Below are 22,615 nucleotides of genomic sequence, written 5' to 3' on the forward strand. Positions count from 1 at the left end.
AATATTTTTCTATTGCTTGGCTATTTAAAGACCACTTTGTTCTTGTTTTGGGCTTTATTTTCCACAACTGGAAATGTAAGAGAGAGAGAGAGAGAGAGAGAGAGAGATGTCACACCCTCGATTTTTAACATAAATATAAATGATTTCCATAAATAAAATCTCGCCATAATTTGTACGATAACCAAAATGAAGTAGCGTTCCCAAAATATTACATCTTCGGCTCCGAGGCCCAAATTAACGCAAGTACTGAATATTCAAGAGTTAAAGGTTACAATATTCCATAGTCAAAAGATTTACTATAAAGTTACAAATACATCTTCAAAGAGATTTACAAAGATGCCTAAGTAACTCCTCAATCGATAGCTTTCAAAATAATGATCACATCCAAGCATTCCAAGCATGCACGCTATTGTCCTGTATTAGTACCTGAAAATGATAATAGGCTTGAGCTACACTAGCCCAGTAGGAAATTCTACGCTAACATTATATGCAAGAGAAATGCAAGGATGATCACAAGGAAGAACGAGATACAGACCACACAATAGGCAATAACCGAGGCTTAACAATCCGACAAACTCAGTATGAAATTTGGTATACACCTCAATCTTTAACCGTTTCACTCTCCATGTGTCCAATATCGCTTCACGTTAAGTGTCATGAGCCGAAGCTCCTGCCGGGCTAATTATGGGACCCCGATATCCCCTGCCAAGCGCCCACCGAGAAGGTTAGGCCTTGAGTGATCATTATGAGCATAAGCTCCTGCCAGGCTAATTATGGGACCCTGATATCCCCTGCCAAGCACCCACCCGTCGATGGGCCCCAAATGTTCTCGTTGTGTCGATAAGTGTCCAAAAATCTCTTACTCACATAACGTGTCATTTCAATTTAATCAAAGTCCATATGGAAATCAACGTCCAATTATACCAAACAAGGGGCGAGGGTTGCAAAGATACTCAACGAACTCAACGAATATGATCGATAGTGTTATGGAGTGATTTGGTGACGTTTGGAACAAGTTAGAAGCGATCGGGGGTCAAGACAATGGAGTCGGAACAAGAAACAAAACTTAGCCTTAAGGCATTGAAGTATAGATACTATGAATTTCAGTATCTATACAACAGGCCTTAAAAACTTCCAGAGACCGATTGTATCGATACTGATTTAATCAGTATCGATACGACAGTAACCTAAGCCGTTCCAGAGATTCCTGTATCGATACTGAGAAGAGCAGTATCGATACAAATGGGTGTTCGAGCAGATTTTCTGCAGATTTCAAGAAATCCAACCACAACAACAACAACAACAATAGACACGATTTCAAGCAAGGAGAGCACTTCTATTACATATATTGAGAGGTAGAATCCCTACCTCGAGGCCGAAGAACGAAACCCACAAGAATTTCAAGCCCTAGCTTCCGAAAATCGAAACCGAGAGCAATACGACTCCACCGAGCTCCAACCGGTGAAATACGGACCACAATACGCGTAGAGGATGAATGTTTGAAGGTTGTGTTGAGTGGGTTTTGGGTTATTGGAGTGAAATTTGGTGAGAGGGCAAGAGAGAGGGAGAGAGCCGAGAGAGAGCTGGGAGAGAGATGAAAAAAAAAGTGAAAAGGGAAAAAAATTTCCCAAGCATATACACGGCACACACATGCACAAATTACACTAGCACCCATAACTGTCAACTCCTTACACTTTGACCCCCAACTACAATATTCTCATTAATCCATCACTTTTCCATTTATAAAACAATAAAATTATAAAATGAATTTACGGGTCTCTACAAGAGAGAAGTAGAATAAGAAGAAGGAGGAGGAGCAGGAGCATGAGGAGGAGGAGGACAGAAAAATTATGTTCATTTGCTTTTACTGAAATTATTAAAGATGCTTAGAAAACTTATAATTTTTTGATATATTTATTGAATGTTCATTTGTGTGTCTAATGAATCGTGTGAAACTTCCAAAACATCTTATGAAGTACAATAGGCTACAAAATTCATACACCTAATTGTGGTCAAGTTCAAATTTTTGTAGGCAGCACTGACACATCTTGAAAAAATGATCATATCTCTTAGCGTGGGTATCATTATTGGCACCGTTTCTTGATTTGGAAACTAGGCTCATATACCTTTCAGAATATTAGGGGTAGACCTGTAGAATCTACAACTTTGTGCAGCTGATTGTGTAATTTCGACAAGTATATCTTCGTCATTCGGACTCCGTTTAGGGCGAATTTTATATCGAAACCAATGTATTGAAAGTATCCTTTCCAGCGGTGCTAGTCTCAATTCTAAGTCTTAACCTATAAGATACCAAAGCCTAAATACGACAAGCTGATTGTAATACTTAGTATCAATTGACAATTGAGGGAGTCATGTTATATTCGGACTTCACGTTTGATTCTATACACTTCTAGGTCTTTGTGATTGACATCTTTGTATTCATTAGGCATCATTTAATTCATTGTCTATTTTATAATATTGAGCATTAGTTTAAATGTTCAAGACATTCATAACTAATACTCCCTCCGTCCCTAAAAGGCTATGTCAATTTTGATATCCATGATATTTTTCATGACATCTTTCAATCTACAATCTTTTTCATGAGTATGAAAACTTTGTATAATAAAACTAGTTGAGATCTATCACACAAGATAGATATTGCATATTTTTGGATATTCATATTGAAAGATATAATGAATTGAAATTAGCACGAATATCGAAATTGTCATCCTTTTTGAGACAAACAGAGGATTGGTTTGCTTGTGACTAGGTAACAAGTTGGTCACTAGGGAGGTGCCAAAATCGTAGTTCGGTGGGTGTGACTTGTAGGATGGACTCACCAAGTTTGAAACCTAGGACTTTGTGTCTTTAGCTAATGTAACTTTGCCACTTGATCTACACCAACACTTGTCCTTAATTGCTCTAAGTTTATTATTTATTCTTCCTCTCTAGATTTCAAATAATTAAGCAACCTTATTTGATACCTTCGAACATAAAAATATCTAAAAGTAAGATAATTAGAATATAAAATAGGTCTAATAAAGTAGTAATTTAAGAGATGTAATGTACGCTAAATATGTATATCATTTTGTTTTGAAAATTTTATTCTTAAATAATTATTATAAGTTGATTGAAATAAATTTCAAATGCGTTAAATGTATATGTATATTAAACTTGCATAATTAAGTATTTTTTAATCCAACATTTAAGAAGGTAATGTTCTACGATAGATGTACCAGTGTCAAACACAGACGATTCTGGAAATGTCATTATCTTGGATAAAAATAATGTACACATAACTATCGAAACGAACATTTTGGTTTTGAAATACATTTTTATTTTTTTAAATTCATTCTAAACATATCTGTAATGGAATGTCTATTTTATATAGCTAAAAAACTCATGAAGAAATCATCACTAAAATTTTGTAATGTCACACATATTACTGTAGGGCCTAGAATAGCTAGGTAATCACTATTTATGCAAAAAATTATAATTTTTATATTATTGAATTTACTAACATGTCATTTGATATTATTATAGAAAAGAACTACTGTTTTGATATTATTTTAATATCGATTTGTCACTTTTAAATTTCATTTTTATATGAAATGTAAAAATAGAATCAATTTTAGTTTTATTAAACTAATTAGTGCATTTAGGATTTATTTTATTTTATTATATAATTATAATTAGGTGATTCAAATATATGAAAAATATTTATAATATATTATATATAATATACACACACACATTAAACATGCATAATTAAATATTATTGAATCTAGCCCTTATGAAGAATGTGTTGTAACGCCCCGAATTTTAGGTACGTTAAATAGACAATTTTATTGCAACTTCAAAATAGAGTCTGGCTCATTATTACATCACAACCTCCATAGGAGTACTTTCATTACAAAATGGAGGGAAACTAGGGTTCCTAACTACAGCTCTGTCTGCTCCTCCATCCTAGCTAGCTCCTCAGCACCAAAGGCCTCCAAGGTATACAGTTCATTTTGATCATCTACAAAGTTTGACACATTATACCAGCGTCGCCACCAGTATAATATGTTAGGGTCACCAAAGGTAACACCATGAGCTACGAGAGCTCAATAGAATAATCCATACCCACTAACCCTTAACTTACAAGCAGTAGATCATAATACTAACGATTTCCACATAATACATGCATATTTAACAAAACAATTCACAATGACACATCCACATTCGCTAATCAACTATCGTTTGTGTACATGGTTTTTTGAGTTTCTCCTGCGCGACTCGTCGTGGACCGTGTCACCATTTTCCAAATCATCATTTCCAAAATCATTTTTACACACCCAACATCGGTTCCGCCGCTCCGGGTTCCCGAGTATCCACACAATGGTTTCTCCGCTCCGGGTTCCCATTGGCACACAAAATTTGCATTGGCTCCTCTCCACGGATAACCAAGCCATACCTCGGTTCCGCCGCTCCGGGTTCCCGAGGATCCTTACCATGGTTCCGCCACTCCGGGTTCTCATGGGAACGCACACAACCTCATAATGGTTCCGCTGCTCCGGGTTCCCATTGGCACATAAAATCATTGAATTTGACATTGGCTCCTCTCCACGGATAACCAATCCACAATTCAAAACCCTCGGTTCCGCCGCTCCGGATTCTCGAGTATCCCACAATGGTTCCGCCGCTCCGGGTTCCCATTGGGTTTTTGAAAAACACACCCACACAATGGCTACTACGTCCGGCCATTATGTCGTTTCAAAAATATTTTATCCAAGTCAAAACACATCTTTTCGTTAACCACACCCTAGGTGTCATGTTTCTACTTTCTCGATTTCCGTGTCTCGTTTCATGCATTGACTCCGCGGTAGGACTTTTCACAAAAGTAATCATAAATCATTCATTGTAATCTTGAAACTAAACTAGCAAGATCATCCAACTCAATATTATACCACAAGTAATACAAGCAATTCATGTAAGCATGCTCATAACCATCCTTAAGATCAAAATACGAATACTTCCGGTTAAGCGATAATATTCCAAAAATCCGTACTTTCTTCCTTTGTGGAAAGTTCTAAACAACATATGTTTAATGGAGTAACAATCAATTATTCATTATGTTCATACTTTCTTTAGCGAAAATAAGTCGTTGCCTATCATGCAATCCAAACACAAGATAGATAACCTTATCTACCTAGACATATGCCATTTTATACTTTGAACTAAAGAGTAAGGATATTCTACTTTCTAACATATGGTTCTTATACGTAGAGTTAGGGGACAAGGGGTTCTACAAGATCGTAATTTCATTTCAAGATTTTAGTAAAACGAACTTGCTAATTATTTCTAATACTTTAACTTGCCGTATCATAAGCAAAAACAACTAAAGTTATACTAGGGAGAATGAGTAGAGATTAATCTACCTTGATCCGAAACTAGTCGGGGCCGAATAAGCTAGTTGGAAAATTCTACGGGTGGTGAAACTCGCAAATTTGAACCAAACTTTGGATGGCAGTAACTTGGTCAATCTTTGGCCGAATATGATCGTTCTTGGGTTAAAATCGAAGCTCTAGAAGCGCTCTACAACTTTTGTGAAGGAAGTTGATCCTAGAAACTACTTTAGGTAGGAGAAAAATGGTGATAAAGGAAGAGACAGTATGCTGTCTGGAACTGGAAATTTCGAGATTTTTACTGAATTTCGGATGTCAGTATCTTTGTCATTTCTTGACCAATTAGGGTGGTTCTTGGGTCTAACTTGAAGGTCTCAAAGTGCTCTACAACTTTCCCAAAGGAAGTTGGTTCTAAGAACTAATTTAAGCATGAGAAAAATGAGGATTTGCGAAGGGCAGTAGGCTGTCTGGAAAACGAAAATGGTTTCTAGAGAGAAGTTGGAGCAATGAGTTAAGGCGTGAGTTTAAGCTTGGAATGGATTGCTATTTATAGGCCAAGGCTCCTCTCTCTCTCTCTCTCTCTCCCCCCTATCTTTGATTTCTTTCACTTGTCAAGCTTGATTGAAAGCTTGATAGGTTAGGTTATGGGTTGCTTATACAACTCCTACCTAGTTCTTAGGCATGCAAGGATTATGGAAAGATTGGTAGAGAAAGTAGGATGGTACAAGGTTTTATATTGGTAGATGTACAAATAAGGACAATGTGAAATGATTTTGCTTGAAGAAGTATACAACCCAAGATTGAAATCTAGTCAAAGTACAATGGAAGATCAAGCCAAGGTACAATCCAAATCTTCTTCTTCTTCTTCTCTCTCTCTCTCTCTCTCTCTCTCTCTCTCTCTCTCTCTCTCTCTCTCTCTCTCTCTCTTGTATAATATATATATATATAAGTATGACCAAGAATATAAATAAAGGTACAAGGTACTATGTGATCTTTAACTAGATTTCCAAATCAAGATCTCTTATTAAAATAATTCAATTTGGCACATGTTCCATTAAACTAATAAATTATGTACTTTAGGAAATCTAAGCTTTTATATAATATGATATATATATATATATATATATATATGTACCTATGTAATCTAGGTAGATTTCCAATATCCAATAAAAAATTATAAGATTAAATTCCCTATTAAAATAGTCTTATTAGGCACATGCTTCATTAAAATATTAGATTATATACCTAGGATATCTTAGGGTAATATATTATATAGTACATACACACACATATATATATATATATATATATATATATATATATATACATATACATAAGTATATCATCCCATGGAAAATCTAGGAAATGAATTATTTAGTAAATCCTAGTACTTGTTGGAAGATTGACCCTATTATCCAATGGATAATATTTTTCCTAGTGGTTATGGACCAAAGGTTAAAGAAGTAAAGTAATCTATACTTAAATTATATATGCATGTACTTTAGGCATGTGTGTATATAACAATATATAACTATATATATGTACCTTTAACAAATCAAGTAAAATATTCTTGGTAGGAAACTAGATTTACTCTATTATCCAACGGATAAAGATTTTCCTAACATTTATCGACCAATAGGTAATGGTTAAAAGGTAGCTAAATGGATTGGTAGTTAGGTTCTTCCAACTAATCGGTTGAAAACTAACCCTACTTGCCACTTAGGATTTCTAGTCAAGAAATATAAATTTTAAGGACTAAAATTTATTTAAAACGGATTATAGAAATTTAAAAGGAATTTTAAAAGTAAATCCAAGTAATTTCAAATAAAATTCAAATATTTAACGAAATTTTTATTTACCAAAAAATCAGGGTCGTTACATGTGAAGTTATACGAAATATGTAGCACACTCTGACTTGAAATTAGCTTTTTGACATTTATTCTTATTTTTCTCTTTTTCCTTTATTCCAAACTTTTATATAAAATAATATACAAATTTTATTCAATACACAAACCTTAGAGAATGGATGTCCCTTTTATATAGCTAAATAACTATTTTAAAATGGGCAATGACAAAAAAGTGGAAAGAAAATGAAATAATTTTGCATGACATTTGTTTTGCATGAATCGATTCTTGTCTTCCTTCGTCCTATAAAAGCAGGGTATGGTGTATTGTCAAAGTTTACCAAAGATAATAGTGAATATATATGTAACTGATGGACGTACCATTGCTACGGATGACATTGACGTTGTGCTCATCACATATTACAATCCTAACATTCCTTTGTTAAGGAGGTCGAACTTGCGTAGTGTTGATAGAGAGACTTGAAAGATGTCGGACCTGCGTACCATATAAGTAAACCCCAGCTCAAAACTTCATTCTAACTGCTAACAAATCAACAAAATGATCCGAATTTTCCTTAAAATCAACAATTTTAACTGCTAAAGATAACGTCATCTGTTTAAAGGTTGACATTGGAACCAATTTGAAAGTCGAAGTATTTTTATGTCCAAATTGAAAGGTGAAGGACCAAATGAATTTTAAATAAAAGTCGAAGGGATATAAAAGAAATTTTTCCTAATCCTTTGGATAGACACAATTAATTTATCATATTTACTATAAATGTATGAAGACTAATTTAAATATTCATGCATTAGTCAGAAGTACAAAAGATAAAATTGTACTCATACAAAGTAGCACAACTAATGCTGATATATAAGTACCAAAAAAAATTTCACGGAGTGATATCCATTTACCAGCCAGTTGGCTGGTACTTGTTGTGCTCAATTATTATGGATCAAACTGCAAATAGAGGATTTAAATTTACATTATGATCATATTCCAATTCAATGGGATTCTTTGTTAAATTAATTGATATTAGATATCATTTTTGTAACGCCTTGATTTTCGAAGGCATTAATTAGTGATTTCATAGAAAAAGATTAATTTAACTAACCATTTTCATTAGTCAAGTACAATCATTCCCAAAATAGAAGTGTAGTTTGTTACAGACCCAAAATAGAAAGTACTGAGTTTGACAAAATAACAAGTCTGACAATTTAATTTAACAAAAGGAACAAAGCATGACTCTAATACTAGTATGGGTCCCAGACTTACTTAGTCTCCACAATTTGATTCTCCTCCGGGAAGTACTGCTCACTTCCAAGATCCTGTGCACCTGGCATGAAACGCTAACCAAACGGCACTAAAATGAGTTTTGGCACTCAGTAGATAATCTCTATCCCACTAGCCCCTACATTGCACATCAATATACACATCAAAGAACAACATTTAATAAAATCACAATAACAAGTAGCCTTTTATGTTTTTGGTTTCTTTAAGTGATATCTAAGATTCTCCTCCTTTGAGAATGGTCCTCCCAATAACTCCAACCATGACCGTCCCATGATTAACTTCCCTCTTGGTTATCCTGCACCGGGGTCCTAAGTGAGTACATCTAAGTTATTTACCTAGTTGACTCACCTATGACCATAGTAAGAGGTAAAGGTCCCACCGAAGTTAATCATGACCTATCATAACCAAAATTTCAATCCTCACTGTTCAGAGCCCTCTCCGGTTGCTCTAGATTTTCGGCAACTCTCTTTCTCTCTCTCTCTCTCTCTCTCTCTCTCTCTCTCTCTCTCTCTCTCTCTCTGAAAATCCCTAATCCAAGCCTTAATTCTTGGTGATTTCTTGTTTCAAATAGGATACGGTGCCCATAAATTTTTGTTTGAGGATACGGTGGCCGATAAGTTTTTTCTTGAAAGATACTGGTTCGAATCGTGAAGAGGAAGACAGGGTGGGCTGGAAGGCAAGTAAGGCTCTTCTTCCTTTTTTGCTTTTTCCTACCGTGAGAATGAGCTAAGAATAAATTTCTTATTAGCTTAGAAAGAAGGGCTTTTAGGCCCGCTAGCTAGGTTAATTATATGTGACGTTGTGTTGGTTTCTGAAAGCACACTACTTGTTGACAATTTGGTGTATAATTTTTTTCATTTCTAACTTGGGCCTCATAATGAAAATATATGCTAGTTTACCGATTTCTGGTTTAACTCTGTACTCACATTTATGTTGTTCCTTGTTCTTGTCATCCTTGAGGATGTCTTTGATGTAAAAAAAAAATTCAATGATGGATAAAGGAGCTTTGTTTATTTTTGTTCCTATCATTGCAGATAAGTAATAATGTAGTTCATTGGCATATGGTGTACTTTATTAGGGTTACCTTGAAAGCAATAATTTAGTTTTTTAGCACATGGTGTAGTATATTAGGATAACATTGAAAGCAATACTTTATTGGCAGTGTGTGCTCAATGGAAGAACCTTTTGACTTAGATGATTTCGAAGTAGATAAAGGGTTAGAAGCACCATTAAGCGGGATGTCTTTTGAGACAATTAAAGAAGTACAAAAGTATTATGAAGATTATGGTAGACAAAATGGTTTTTGGATTCGTACTCAAACTTCATGCAAAGGACAAAATCGATCCAATGAAGTGATTGGTATGCTATTTGTTTGCGCAAAAGAAGAAAAATATGTTGCAAAGATTGAGAACAATGGTGTCATGGAGGTCCTGGTGGAAAATAATGAGACAGAGGAGGATGAGAAAGTCATACCGAAAAAAAGAGCTAGCAGTTGTTCAACTGTTAGATGTGGATGCAAGGCTCGTTTGCAAATTAAATATGACAAATGGAGTAGCAAATGGAAAGTAACGGTTTTCAGCGATGCTCACAATCACCCATTAGTGACTCCATCTAAGAGGATGAGAATGAAGTCAAATCGACACATGCCCAAAGCAGTTAACGATTTGACCGAAGTTTTTCATAGAGAAAATTTGGTAGTTTCTAAAGTTACTTCTATTTTTGGTGGCAAACACATTGGTTTTGATAATAGAGACTGCTATAATCACTTGAGGAATGTGAGGCATAGAGAGCTAGATGGCGGGGATGCACAATCCATCCTCATCTACTCTAGGAAAAGGCAAGCATAGAATCCACAATTTTTTTATGCAATTCAATGCGATGAAAATGGGAGGCAATGAATTTTTTTTGGGTGGACTCGCGATCTCGCATGGCGTACCATTACTTTCGTGATGTAGTTACATTTGACACAACCTATCGAACAAACAAATATGATATGCCTTTCGCACCATTTACAGGAGTTAACCACCACATGCAATCGATACAGTTTGGATGTGCACTTTTACAAGATGAGACAGAGGTGACGTTTGTATGGTTGTTTGAGACATGGCTTGAAGCTATGGGAAGACGTCCTCCAACTTCTATCATTATAGACCACAATTTGGCAATGAAGGGAGCAATTGCCCAAGTCTTCCCTAACACTCGTCATTGTCTCTGCATTTGGCATATCAAGAAGAAATTTGTTGAAAAGTTGTCACAAGTGTACTTCAAGAAATCAAAATTCAAGAAGGAGGTGAAAAAATGTATTTGGACAACATATAGGAAAGAGGATTTTGAAAAAAAAAATGGATGGAATTGATGGAGAAAAATGGGTTAGAGAGCAGTGAATGACTTCAACAATTGTATGATATTCGTGAGTCATGGGTAACCATTTATAATCGTGGCACTTTCTTTGCCGATATGAATACTACTGGACATAGTGAGGGTGTCAATTCATTTTATGATGATTTTGTTACTTCGACGACAAATCTTAAAGAGTTTGTAGTCAAGTATGACCGAGCCTGGAAGAGGATTGTGAAAAGGGAAAATGATAAAGATTTTGAGTCCGAACATAAGTTTCGGATGGTGAATGACAATGAATTTTTGTTGAAGCATGCGACAAAAGTTTTTACTAGAAACGTCTTCAACAAGTTCAAGGGTGAAATGAGTGGTGTTACGACCTGGCATTTTTATTTATTTAATTAATTTTGTCGCCATTTATTATATGTGTGTTATGGTTGGGTTCTAATTAATTATTTTGCGCGCGCTATGGGTATTATTGACACTTTTGTAATCTTTGGAATATGAGATTGATTTTAAGTAAACTAGTGGTACCGGATGGTAATTTTATAAACTGTGTTACGTTCTATCTTATTTTAATTAACTAATTAGCTATAATATAGGGAGTAGTGGGCAGTTTTAGGAAGTTAGGAGATATTTTCACGGAGTACTAGGGTTTTTATTCGGAGAGAACATCTGAGATAAAAAATTTGAGAGAAGAAGTCGAGGGAACTGAGTAAAAGAGCTAAGCACTTTTGGGTTCGGCTGATTGGTGATCGATTGGGTAAGCGTTTCTTTTTCCCCTTTATTCTTGTTCTTTTCCCATCCTTCGTAGTTCATGGGCTGGGGTAGAGTTGGACTTTTGGAAGGCATCGAACAATGGATTGCTGAGAGATTAATTAATTAAGTTTCATTCTTTTGGTATCACTCGTTTTCTGTTAATCAGATTGACTTATGGAGCGGTGGAGTTTGGGTATGGGATTAAGAGGCGTGGAGTATTGGCCCAAGTGTGGGACTGTGGATTTAATAATAACAGTGGAAGAAGGAATAAAATGGTCTCAGGTTTTGATTTAATGTTGTGCGTTCGTGAGGTGTATATAGTTTAGGTGTAGACAAACTGATTTTTTAGAAGAGAAACAGATGGTATCATGGTTTTGCTCTTGGAGTTCGTGGGTGGATTTTTGGTGGTTACTGGTGGTAGTAATTAGGATTAGGTTAGGTTTATTTTAATAGGAATTGGTATTCTGTATCTACTCAGTGTATATCTGAATAAGTTAGTCATTTCGTATTGTTCTATGGTTCAGGTTAGCATCTTTTAGCGTGTTCGAGTTGCACTATTTTTGGACCCAGGTGAGTAGTTAAGCATGTTATGTACTTTCGAACTTCCCCGTGCCCCTTAATTGTAGTTTTGGAAAATTTACTATTGAAATTGGAAATACGTATTGTTTATATTTGATTATATTAAATTGGCATGCGGTATCGGTGAAACCATTTGTTGTTCGAATAATCTTTTGGTGAGAACTTTGTGGATATCTATGGGAACATATTTTGGAAGTCCAGGAACATTAATCCTCTATGTGCGGGTGACTCTGGCCATTAGGGAAGAGACCAGATTAGGCCGGTGACCCTAATGCTCAACGGTTGTTACTAACCAGATCGTTCTTAGGGAAAAGTTCCACGAGCTGCCTACTCATGGTGACTCTAAGATTCGATATTGGATCCAATTTTGAGACATTTATTCACTGGCATTTGGTACTATTGATTTTGGTTGTGATTCCCCATTGTTGTTAGAGGTTTTGTTCACCTGTATGCCAAATTTATATTGACATGGTAAATTATTTTGATCCCTGTTTTAGAACTTTATTCCAATATACATGCTTTGCCATTCACTGAGCTCGTTAGCTGACGGATTTATTCCAACTTCTTTTTCAAGCAAGTTGGGGAGTTAGGAGAGGACTCTGATGGCATATTGGGGATTTTCTTTTGTTGACCTCCTTAGGGTGTCTCATCCTTTTATTTTAATAATCGCTTCCGCATTTAAAACATTTGTCAGTTATTGAATTCTTTTTATTATTGGTGGATCACTTGGTATTATTTGGTTCGTGGGATGTTTGTGCCCCATGCTTTTGTCTGAACCTTTTTGGCTGATACTGTTTTGAATAAAATTTACTCAGTGATTCAAAGCTTTGGCATTTAATTTATTTTCTTTTTAGGCTGCGTGTTCCATGGATTAGTCTCATGGTTCACGGCCGGTCACTTACCATTTTGGGGTGTGACAAGTGGAGTCTTCAATTACAAAGTTAAAGAGGTGGGAATGAGAAATACCAATGGAATTCAATCTTTCATAGTGAAGTCAAAAGATCATGAAGTTAAAAAGTTCGCAATGACATTGGATTTGCAAACATATGAGGGTGTGTGTGAATGCCAAAATTTTGAGTTTGTTGGTATATTGTGTATGCACATTTTGAAAGTGTTTGTCGGCTAGACATTGATGCAATACCGGACCATTTTATTCTTCCACGATGGAGGCAAAGAGCTAACAAATTCAGAATAATTGATTCCGAAGGATTGGTACATGATGATGGCAAAGAAGAATCCGAGGCATTAAGGCTTGGCCATATGTGGCAAGAATCTACTAAATTGGCTTGTTTGGACGCCCCATCAAATGAGGCATACACAATTTACATCGAAGCTATGAATGATCTATCCAAGAAGCTCCTAAAAGTTACTTCTTATGTGCCTCCAATCAATGTTTGTCATGGAAAAGATGATTTACATTCTACCGAGCCTTCTCAAGTATTGCTTTCGGATCCGAACATCTCACAAACCCAAGGGTAGGAAAAAAGATGTGAAGAAAAAGGATGCTATTACATACTCCGGAAGATTGAAAAGCGGTATTGAGTTAGTATTAAACAAGAAGAAAAGAAAGTGTCACTTATGCAATAAGTTAGGACATGATAAGAGAACTTGTCCTTCAAATCCGATGAGTAAAACTCACAAAGGTAAGTGAATTATAATTTTCCTTGTATTAAATGTTCTTATTTACTTGACATACATATTCTTATTTTTTACTAATTGTCAATTCGCTTCCAGGCTTAGAAGCGGAAACACAATATTCTGTTAGTGACCAAGAGATGACTTAATGAGAAGATGGTAATTCAATATTTGCTTAACCTTCTTGATGCTTTAGCTAATTATGTTGCGAAATATTTGCATGCACAAATTTTTTTATAATCGCGAAAGCGTAACTTTGTGTCTTATTTTTGGGAACTTTTTCGATACTTGCAACATGTGATGATGGTGGGAGCATAGCGTTTTGCTGATTGTGGAGGTTCCATTCATAGTATGTAGTGGCTGTGAAGGTTACTCAAAGGTTGCTGCAAAAATCAAATTTTCTTGCTTACCAACTCCCAGTATTTTGAGGGCTAAGCATTTTTCTAGGGGAAATCATGTTAGACCTGGGCTCCATTGGATCCTTTTGTTACATTTGGTGGCTGAACATCAGATCATGTCCTTTCTTTTTCTAATTTTTGGACGATAGAACCTTAATCTGTGTCATAGAACTAAATTTGGTTCTATGGTGTGGGGTTCTGTTTTGCTATTTTTGCTTTGGTTGAATACTTATCAATCTTTTTTGCTCATTGGCATATGATTGGCGCTAGGATAGGTGTCAACCTCGTTGGGATGTATCTCTAGTATTGTGATGTCGTGTTCTGCTTGCTATATTTTTGAGAAATACATATAGTGATTTGCTTATTGATACAATTGGAATTTGGTGGAAGATATCTTTTTGTTTCTTTTTTTGGGACCTTACTCTTGTTTTGGCCATATTATGTGCTAGATGTATTTCTCTTATTTTCATTTTTTCTTCCCTTGTATTAGTGCAATGCTTGGAAATTCACCAACTGTTTCATTTAATTTTATTTCTATTACCTTTTCATTTAATCTTATGGAAAAAAACAGGAATATTGAGAAGATATTAAAATGATGATTTCGAATGTGCTGAACCTATAATCCTGCTAAAAACCCAAAACTTTTTATCTAAGAAAGACACCAATTCCACTTTGCAGCACCTGTATGATTCAATATTACAATGGAAAATTAAAGAAAAGTGGAACCAAGGCAACCATCTACAGATTCTCAGCCTTGACCTTCTAAGTGCTTGGTCATATGAAGACTTTTCTTATCTTGACCTTAGGTTTCCAGCCAAATGCAATCAATTTTGCTACTCCAATTTAATTGAAAAGATTTGTTTCATTTGAAACTTCAGAGGAAAGGTAAGTCTTAAGAACCTGCAGGCAAACATAAAATCAAATATTTTGTCAAAAGAAGAAAATTTGGCTCATAATTTATCCTGAACACACATGTAAAACAAAAGAAATACTATGTCATTCCACATTTTTATTCCAAATTCAATACATTTTCTTTGAGGACTTATATCAAACACCAGGCGGAAACACAATAAGCTTCAGTTCCATATCTCCACAAACCAATGTGAGCAACAAAATCACAACAAACAATACTTAAACCTAAAAATGAAAAGAAAAAATCTTGCTTCACAAAAGTCGAGATCTATAATGGCTGAAATTGGGGAAAGCCAGATTGACATTGGAGTCGTGCCAGCCCCTAACTCCAACGTGGATATTGAATTTCCGGCGGCCGGCACTGGTACTACCATCAGCAAGAGTTTTTGGCCGAAATGTCCAAAATTTGTAATCAAATTGAAAGAATACCCATCTTTCCAAATGTTTTGTAAAAATAAGCCATCGCTCCTTTTGAAAAGGCGTTATAGGGTTTAGGCCAACTCCTACGTGGCAAAGAGTCCACGTCAGATTTATAACGCCTTTTGTGAAGGCGTGTTTTAAGTATTATAGCTCATTTCTAAAAGGAGCTAAGTATTATAGCTCCTTTCTAAAAGGAGCTATAGGTTGAAAACCCAGACATTAATCAAACATTTCCCTTTTCTCCTCCTATATGATCTTTCCCTTTCGCTCTCCATGTCGGTCGCGACCTCCGAACCTGTGCGATCTCCTCCAGCCGCCCTCCATCGTGCTCTCCACCCTCGCTCATCTTCGGCGTGCTCTCCACCCTCTGTTGTCACTCACAGTAAGTCTTTCTCTCTCTCTCTCCATCTTCCTTGCCATTCTGCCCATTTACAGCCCATTCCACTTTTGGATTACTTGAACCCAACGTAGGGCATCAAGTTTGATGATGGATCGACAACGGGTTGAAGAGAAAAAGAAAAAAAGAAAAAAAAATTGCCCTAAACGTAAGGGAATCCTAGCTGGACACCTGCATCAGAAACCACATATTACAGCGGAATTCCTGTTCTGTACATTTATTTACTGTTGCTTAGTAGTTATGACATTTAAATTTATGAAATTTTCGTTTTTGGTGGTTGGCTTGGCGATTGGTTCAGTTATTTCATGGTAGTTCAAAACCTTGAATGCAATATAAAATTCCTTCGGTTCCGAATGCCTAGAAACTAAGGTAAAAAAAAAAACTAAAGTGAAAACCCCCTAAGAATTCACATTCATAGAAATAGCAATCTCACATTTATCTCAAAACATTATTGGGAATGTGAGATTGCGGGTCCTAAACTAATAGTCATTGTTAGGCCTAATTCTACAATTTTTATGCAATAAATTAGGGATTGTACAACCATGTTATTCCTAAAAGTTTACTTTAGGGGTTAATAACATACGTTTTAGAGTTATACCGTTTATTGCTGAGGAAATCCCTTCATTGGATTTCAGGTTTCGAAATTTCAAAACCAAAAAAAATCTCGCACAATTCGAAGAGAACATGATTTCAAGAAACGAAAGTGAAAGGCAACTAGATACCAATAGAAGTAGCTTAACTCAACATTCAGCCCACTGAGTGACCATGACAGATATTTCTCAAAGATAATACATAATGTATATCTAACACAGCAGCTCTGGGGCTGCAACAATGTTTGGTCCTCTCAGGTTCAAAAATGGTTTTTTTTTTTTTTATAGAGGTTACAGATTTCAAACAAGGTGTTCATAGCAGCTATAAATGAGAGAATTTCTTAAGAGGTCGAAGGGGAATGAGGTATAATATTTTGAGAAGGCCTACACAAATGCACGGGGACTTCTGCTCACAGGAAGAGGGGGAAAAATTGGACGGCTTGCTATACCAATAAAGATGATAGGTTTCCAGAGGAAATAGAGCCATTGCGTTCAATAGTTCACATATCACATGGACAACAACTGAATACTGGCTCCACATGAGAGCTAGTAGTTCTGAGGCTCTTGAATCTCTAGACTTCATGAGCCCTATGTGTGAGCCTTATGTAACGTGCAAGGCACCCTTGAAAGGTTGTTGCTACACATTTTACAAGTAGTAACATAGAACAAAGTTGAAATTACAATGAATGAGAATAATTCTTTCATTATGATTTCCAACATACTCCTTTTCTAGATTCAATCAGTATCAAGACCATTGGAGGAAAAGTGTATTGTTGACTCTCTACCAATAACCAATGTTATGGTGAAAGCACAGTTACACAGATCCCATCGTTGTCACCTCATACCTAGTTGTTCAGCAGACTCAAATTCCTCATAGGTATACACATCCATAAAAGCAACACACTTGTGGGTCAGTTGTGACAGCATTAACTATTGTTTTGGAATTAGACACTAAATAAGCAAAACAAACCAAAATAGGGGCAATGATTGTATGAGTGAAGCATAAAGGCTTAAGACAACATAAGGAACAACGAGTTAATACCCAAGGTTGTGAAAACGGGGTAAGTATCGACTATCGAGTAATACCCAAGGTTGTGAAAATGGGAGGGCAATGAATTTTTTTTGGGTGGACTCGCGATCTCGCATGGCGTACCATTACTTTCGTGATGTAGTTACATTTGACACAACCTATCAAACAAACAAATATGATATGCCTTTCGCACCATTTACGGGAGTTAACCACCACATCCAGTCGATACAGTTTGGATGTGCACTTTTACAAGATGAGACAGAGGTGACGTTTGTATGGTTGTTTGAGACATGGCTTGAAGCTATGGGAAGACGTCCTCCAACTTCTATCATTATTGACCACGATTTGGCAATGAAGGGAGCAATTGCCCAAGGCTTCCCTAACACTCGTCATTGACTCTGTATTTGGCATATCAAGAAGAAATTTGTTGAAAAGTTGTCACAAGTGTACTTCAAGAAATCAAAATTCAAGAAGGACGTGAAAAAATGTATTTGGACAACATATAGGAAAAAGGATTTTGAAAAAAAAAATGGATGGAATTGATAGAGAAAATTAGGTTAGAGAGCAATGAATGGCTTCAACAATTGTATGATATTCGTGAGTCATGGGTACCCATTTATAATCGTGGCACATTCTTTGCCGGTATGAATACTACTGGACATAGTGAGGGTGTCAATTCATTTTATGATGATTTTGTTACTTCGACGACAAATCTTAAAGAGTTTGTAGTCAAGTATGACCAAGCCTTGAAGAGGATTGTGAAAAGAGAAAATGATAAAGATTTTGAGTCCGAACATAAGTTTCGGATGGTGAATGACAATGAATTTTTGTTGAAGCATGCGGCAAAAGTTTTTATTAGAAATGTCTTCAACAAGTTCAAGGGTGAAATGAGTGGAGTCTTCAATTACAAAGTTGAAGAGGTGGGAATGAGAAATACCAATGGAATTCAATCTTTCATAGTGAAGTCAAAAGATCATGAAGTTCAAAAGTTCGCAGTGACATTGGATTTGCAAACATATGAGGGTGTGTGTGAATGCCAAAATTTTGAGTTTGTTGATATATTGTGTACGCACATTTTGAAAGTGTTTGTCGGCTAGACATTGATGCAATACCGGACCATTTTATTCTTCCACGATGGAGGCAAAAAGCTAACAAATTCAGAATAATTGATTCCGAAGGATTGGTACATGATGATGGCAAAGAAGAATCCGAGGCATTAAGGCTTGGCCATATGTGTCAAGAATCTACTAAATTGGCTTGTTTGGACGCCCCATCAAATGAGGCATACACAATTTACATCGAAGCTATGAATGATCTATCCAAGAAGCTCCTAAAAGTTACTTCGTATGTGCCTCCAATCAATGTTTGTCATGAAAAAGATGATTTACATTCTACTGAGCCTTCTCAAGTATTGCTTTCGGATTCGAACATCTCACAAACCCAAGGGTAGGAAAAAAGATGTGAAGAAAAAAGATGCTATTATACACTCCGGAAGATTGAAAAGTGGTATTGAGTTGGTATTAAACAAGAAGAAAAGAAAGTGTCACTTATGCAATAAGTTAGGACATGATAAGAGAACTTGTCCTTCAAATCCGATGAGTAAAACTCACAAAGGTAAGTGAATTATAATTTTCCTTGTGTTAAATGTTCTTATTTACTTGACATACATATTCTTATTTTTTACTAATTGTCAATTCGCTTCCACAGGCTTAGAAGCGGAAACACAATATTCTGATAGTGACCAATAGATGACTTAATGAGAATATGGTAATTCAATATTTGCTTAACCTTCTTGATTCTTTAGCTAATTATGTTGCGAAATATTTGTATGCACAAATTTTAATTATGTTGCGAAATATTTGTATGCACAAATTTTTTTATTTCGCAAAAGCGTAACTTCATGTCTTATTTTTGGAAACTTTTTCGATACTTGCAACATGTGATGATGGTGGGAGCATAGCGTTTTGCTGATTGTGGAGGTTCCATTCATAGTATGTAGTGGCTGTGAAGGTTACTCAAAGGTTGCTGCAAAAATCAAATTTTCTTGCTTACCAACTCCCAGTATTTGGAGGGCTAAGCATTTTTCTGGGGGAAATCATGTTAGACCTGGGCTCCATTGGATCCTTTTGTTACATTTGGTGGCTAAACATCAGATCATGTCTTTTCTTTTTCTAATTTTTGGACGATATCACCTTAATCTGTGTCATGGAACTAAGTTTGGTTCTATGGTGTGGGGTTCTGTTTTGCTATTTTTGCTTTGGTTGATTACTTATCAACCTTTTGTGCTCCTTGGCGCTAGGATAGGTGCCAACCTCGTTGGGATGTATCTCTAGTATTGTGATGTCGTGTTCTGCTTGCTATATTTTTGTGAAATACGTATAGTGATTTGCTTATTCATACAATTGGAATTTGGTGGAGGATAGCTTTTTTTTTTTTTTTTGGGAACTTACTCTTGTTTTGGCCATATTATGTGCTAGATGTATTTCTCCTATTTTCCTTTTTTTCTTCCCTTGTATTAGTGCAATGCTTGGAAATTCACCAACCGTTTCATTTAATTTTATTTCTGTTACCTTTTCAGTTAATCTTATGGAAAAAAACAGGAATATTGAGAAGATATTAAAACGATGATTTCGAATGTGCTGAACCTATAATCCTGCTAAAAACCCAAAACTTTTTATCTAAAAAAGACACCAATTCCACTTTGCAGCACCTGTATGATTCAATATTACAATGGAAAATTAAAGAAAAGTGGAACCAAGGCAACCATCTACAGATTCTCAGCCTTGACCTTCCAAGTGCTTGGTCATATGAAGACGTTTCTTATCCTGACCTTAGGTTTCCAACCAAATGCAATCCATTTTTTGTGTATATATACATATATATACACAAAATGGAGTGCTCGGATCGGCCACCTAAACACGTCGGATGCCGTTGATTCTCGCTTAGGCCCACTCGGATTTTTTTTTTAGAATTTTTGGACGGCTCGGATCAGCCGTCCGGTGGCCAGAGTGGGCCCGGCAAGGCGTCGGGATTCCAATCGAGATTCCCTGGTCGGGAACTGTAGCTTTACTCGGAGAAGAAGGCTTTTGCATGGCTTATGAATGCCAAGTATTGGCTTTGGTCGTAAGAAGCATGTGATTGAAATGATGTACTTTTAGAGAAGTGTAGGCATGGGTTTTCTCTGCAAATTTTCAATTGTATAGGTCAGGGTAAGGTCCCATCAAGGAAAAGAGTGAGGAAGAAGGTGATATTTTGCATGCTAGACAAGTGTCTAAGGTGGAGGAGAAAGATATATAGGCTATGAAGGAAGTGATTTTTAACCAAGAAATGATGGTGGGGTGTGAGGGAGTGTAATGCTCTGATTGAGAGGCATGTGCAATTGCTATGTAAGGTCTTGTCTTGATCATGAATGGTGGAGAGGGAAGGTGGCATGTGGTTTTGGCTAGAAGAGCCCAAGTTTTTTTTCATGGGCACATGCAAAAATTTAATATTTTATGGAAAGAATTATATATATATAGACACACACTAATTTTCAGGTTCACTCACCCGGATTTTCTTATGGTCCGAATTTTCCCTTTTCCGATCGATCTGCGATGATCCGAGCCGTTCAATGTGTTCAGAACGTGATTTTAAGGGTACGCGGGAGAAATCAGCAAAAAAAATGATCGGGAAGGGCTTGATCCGAGCAGTTTTTTACTGAACCGTTCAATTAAAAACTGTTCGGATCAAACCCTTCCCGATCATTTTTTTTGCTGATTTCTCGCGGGTACCCTTAAAATCACATTCTGATCACTTTGAGCGGCTCGGATCATCAAAATTCGATCGGGAAATGCGAGGTCCGGACGGTCCAGACCGTAAGGCGTCCGGACCTGAAAAGAACTCTATATATATATATATATATATATATATATATATATATATATATATATATATATAACTTTTTGCCATCAAAGAAAAACACCAATCCATGACTTTTACAAATTGTCACTCCCTAATTTGGTCTCAACCCACTTCCTCACTCCCCGGGTAAAACTCTCTCTCTCTCTCTCTCTCTCTCTCTCTCTCTCAATTTTTGAAAAACAAAAAATTAAAAATTTTAAGAACTTAGAATAAGGGGTTCGGAGGCTTGAAAGGCACATTTGTTAGACTATAGAGTGTTGATTGAGAGATTTCGTAACTCAACTTCACTATTCAAGAATATAATATCTACCAACATACATGCTAAAAATTATAAATCAAGCACTTATTAACATAAGGGGGCGTGTAAAATGTACCAATCCCCTCATCTGCATATGTCACCGGAGCAAGGCATATTGCAATGCCGACCATTAGTGAAACCAGCATTCCGGCTCCCATTCTCCTCCTCTCTCTTTTTGGTGTGTGTGTGTGGTCTTTTTACCCTTTGTTTCGTTCCTTCCAAACACCTCTAGAAAGGAATACAAGCTTTATTCAACACACCACGTAAACTGAGGAATGTTCCTTTTATAGAGAATGAACGTCTAAGAACCATTCATTTATTTTCTAAAATGTAATTCTAAGTTACATGTGTCATTAAAAATCACATTTTTAATTAGTTCGTGTCATGCACACTCCAATTCAAATTGAGCCGCAAGGTTAGGTCTTAGCTTCCCTCCAGACATAAAAAATTGTTACAAATATGATCAGAATTGTTCATCTCATATAAACTATTAAAAGAACACCTATAGAAACAAAAACAAAAAAAAAAAAAGAAAAGATTTATCTGACATCGATAAGCATGTGAATATTAAATTATCTTTCATTTTGTAAACTAGACGACTTTAAGTTTAAGATCATGTTTGTTATTCATGTTTCATGATATTTGTCACTTTGAAACAATGCCAAAGATCCAAATAAATCATCATAAAAGGTCCGCTTGATGCATATCATTCGCGCAAAAATATCTTGATTGATTTGGTAGCTAGTAAGAGGATCAAATAAATTCTTTGTTATTTAAACGAGGCAATTGTATTTGACAATGTACCCCAGTTTTGAAATTTAAAAAAAAAAAGTAAAAT

General features: G+C 35.9%; 1 protein-coding gene across 5 annotated transcripts; it reads left to right on the top strand.

The window, feature by feature from the left end:
* Positions 1-9,175: 9,175 nt before the first annotated feature.
* Positions 9,176-19,397, top strand: LOC131316179 (protein FAR-RED ELONGATED HYPOCOTYL 3-like). Of its 5 annotated transcripts, none has more exons than XR_009197027.1 (2): positions 9,176-10,599; positions 13,932-13,991. XR_009197027.1 is itself a non-coding variant. In XM_058345462.1 (2 exons), exons 1-2 carry the CDS (start codon positions 9,695-9,697, stop codon positions 19,290-19,292), a joined length of 489 nt encoding a protein of 162 aa, XP_058201445.1. In that variant the 5' UTR covers positions 9,179-9,694; the 3' UTR covers positions 19,293-19,340. The 5 variants fall into 5 exon arrangements, 2 of the variants coding, with proteins under 2 accessions (XP_058201445.1, XP_058201444.1); XM_058345462.1 differs by lacking the exon at positions 13,932-13,991 and adding an exon at positions 19,287-19,340 and having other exon boundaries at positions 9,179-10,177; XM_058345461.1 differs by having other exon boundaries at positions 9,179-10,177.
* The last annotated feature ends 3,218 nt before the right edge of the window (positions 19,398-22,615 follow it).

Source organism: Rhododendron vialii, chromosome 2a (genome assembly GCF_030253575.1).
Source record: "Rhododendron vialii isolate Sample 1 chromosome 2a, ASM3025357v1".
Lineage (NCBI taxonomy): Eukaryota > Viridiplantae > Streptophyta > Magnoliopsida > Ericales > Ericaceae > Rhododendron > Rhododendron vialii.

Coding starts and splice junctions, on each gene's coding strand:
- LOC131316179 (XM_058345462.1), top strand. CDS start 9,695: ATGGAAGAACCTTTTGACTTAGATGATTTCGAAGTAGATAAAGGGTTA.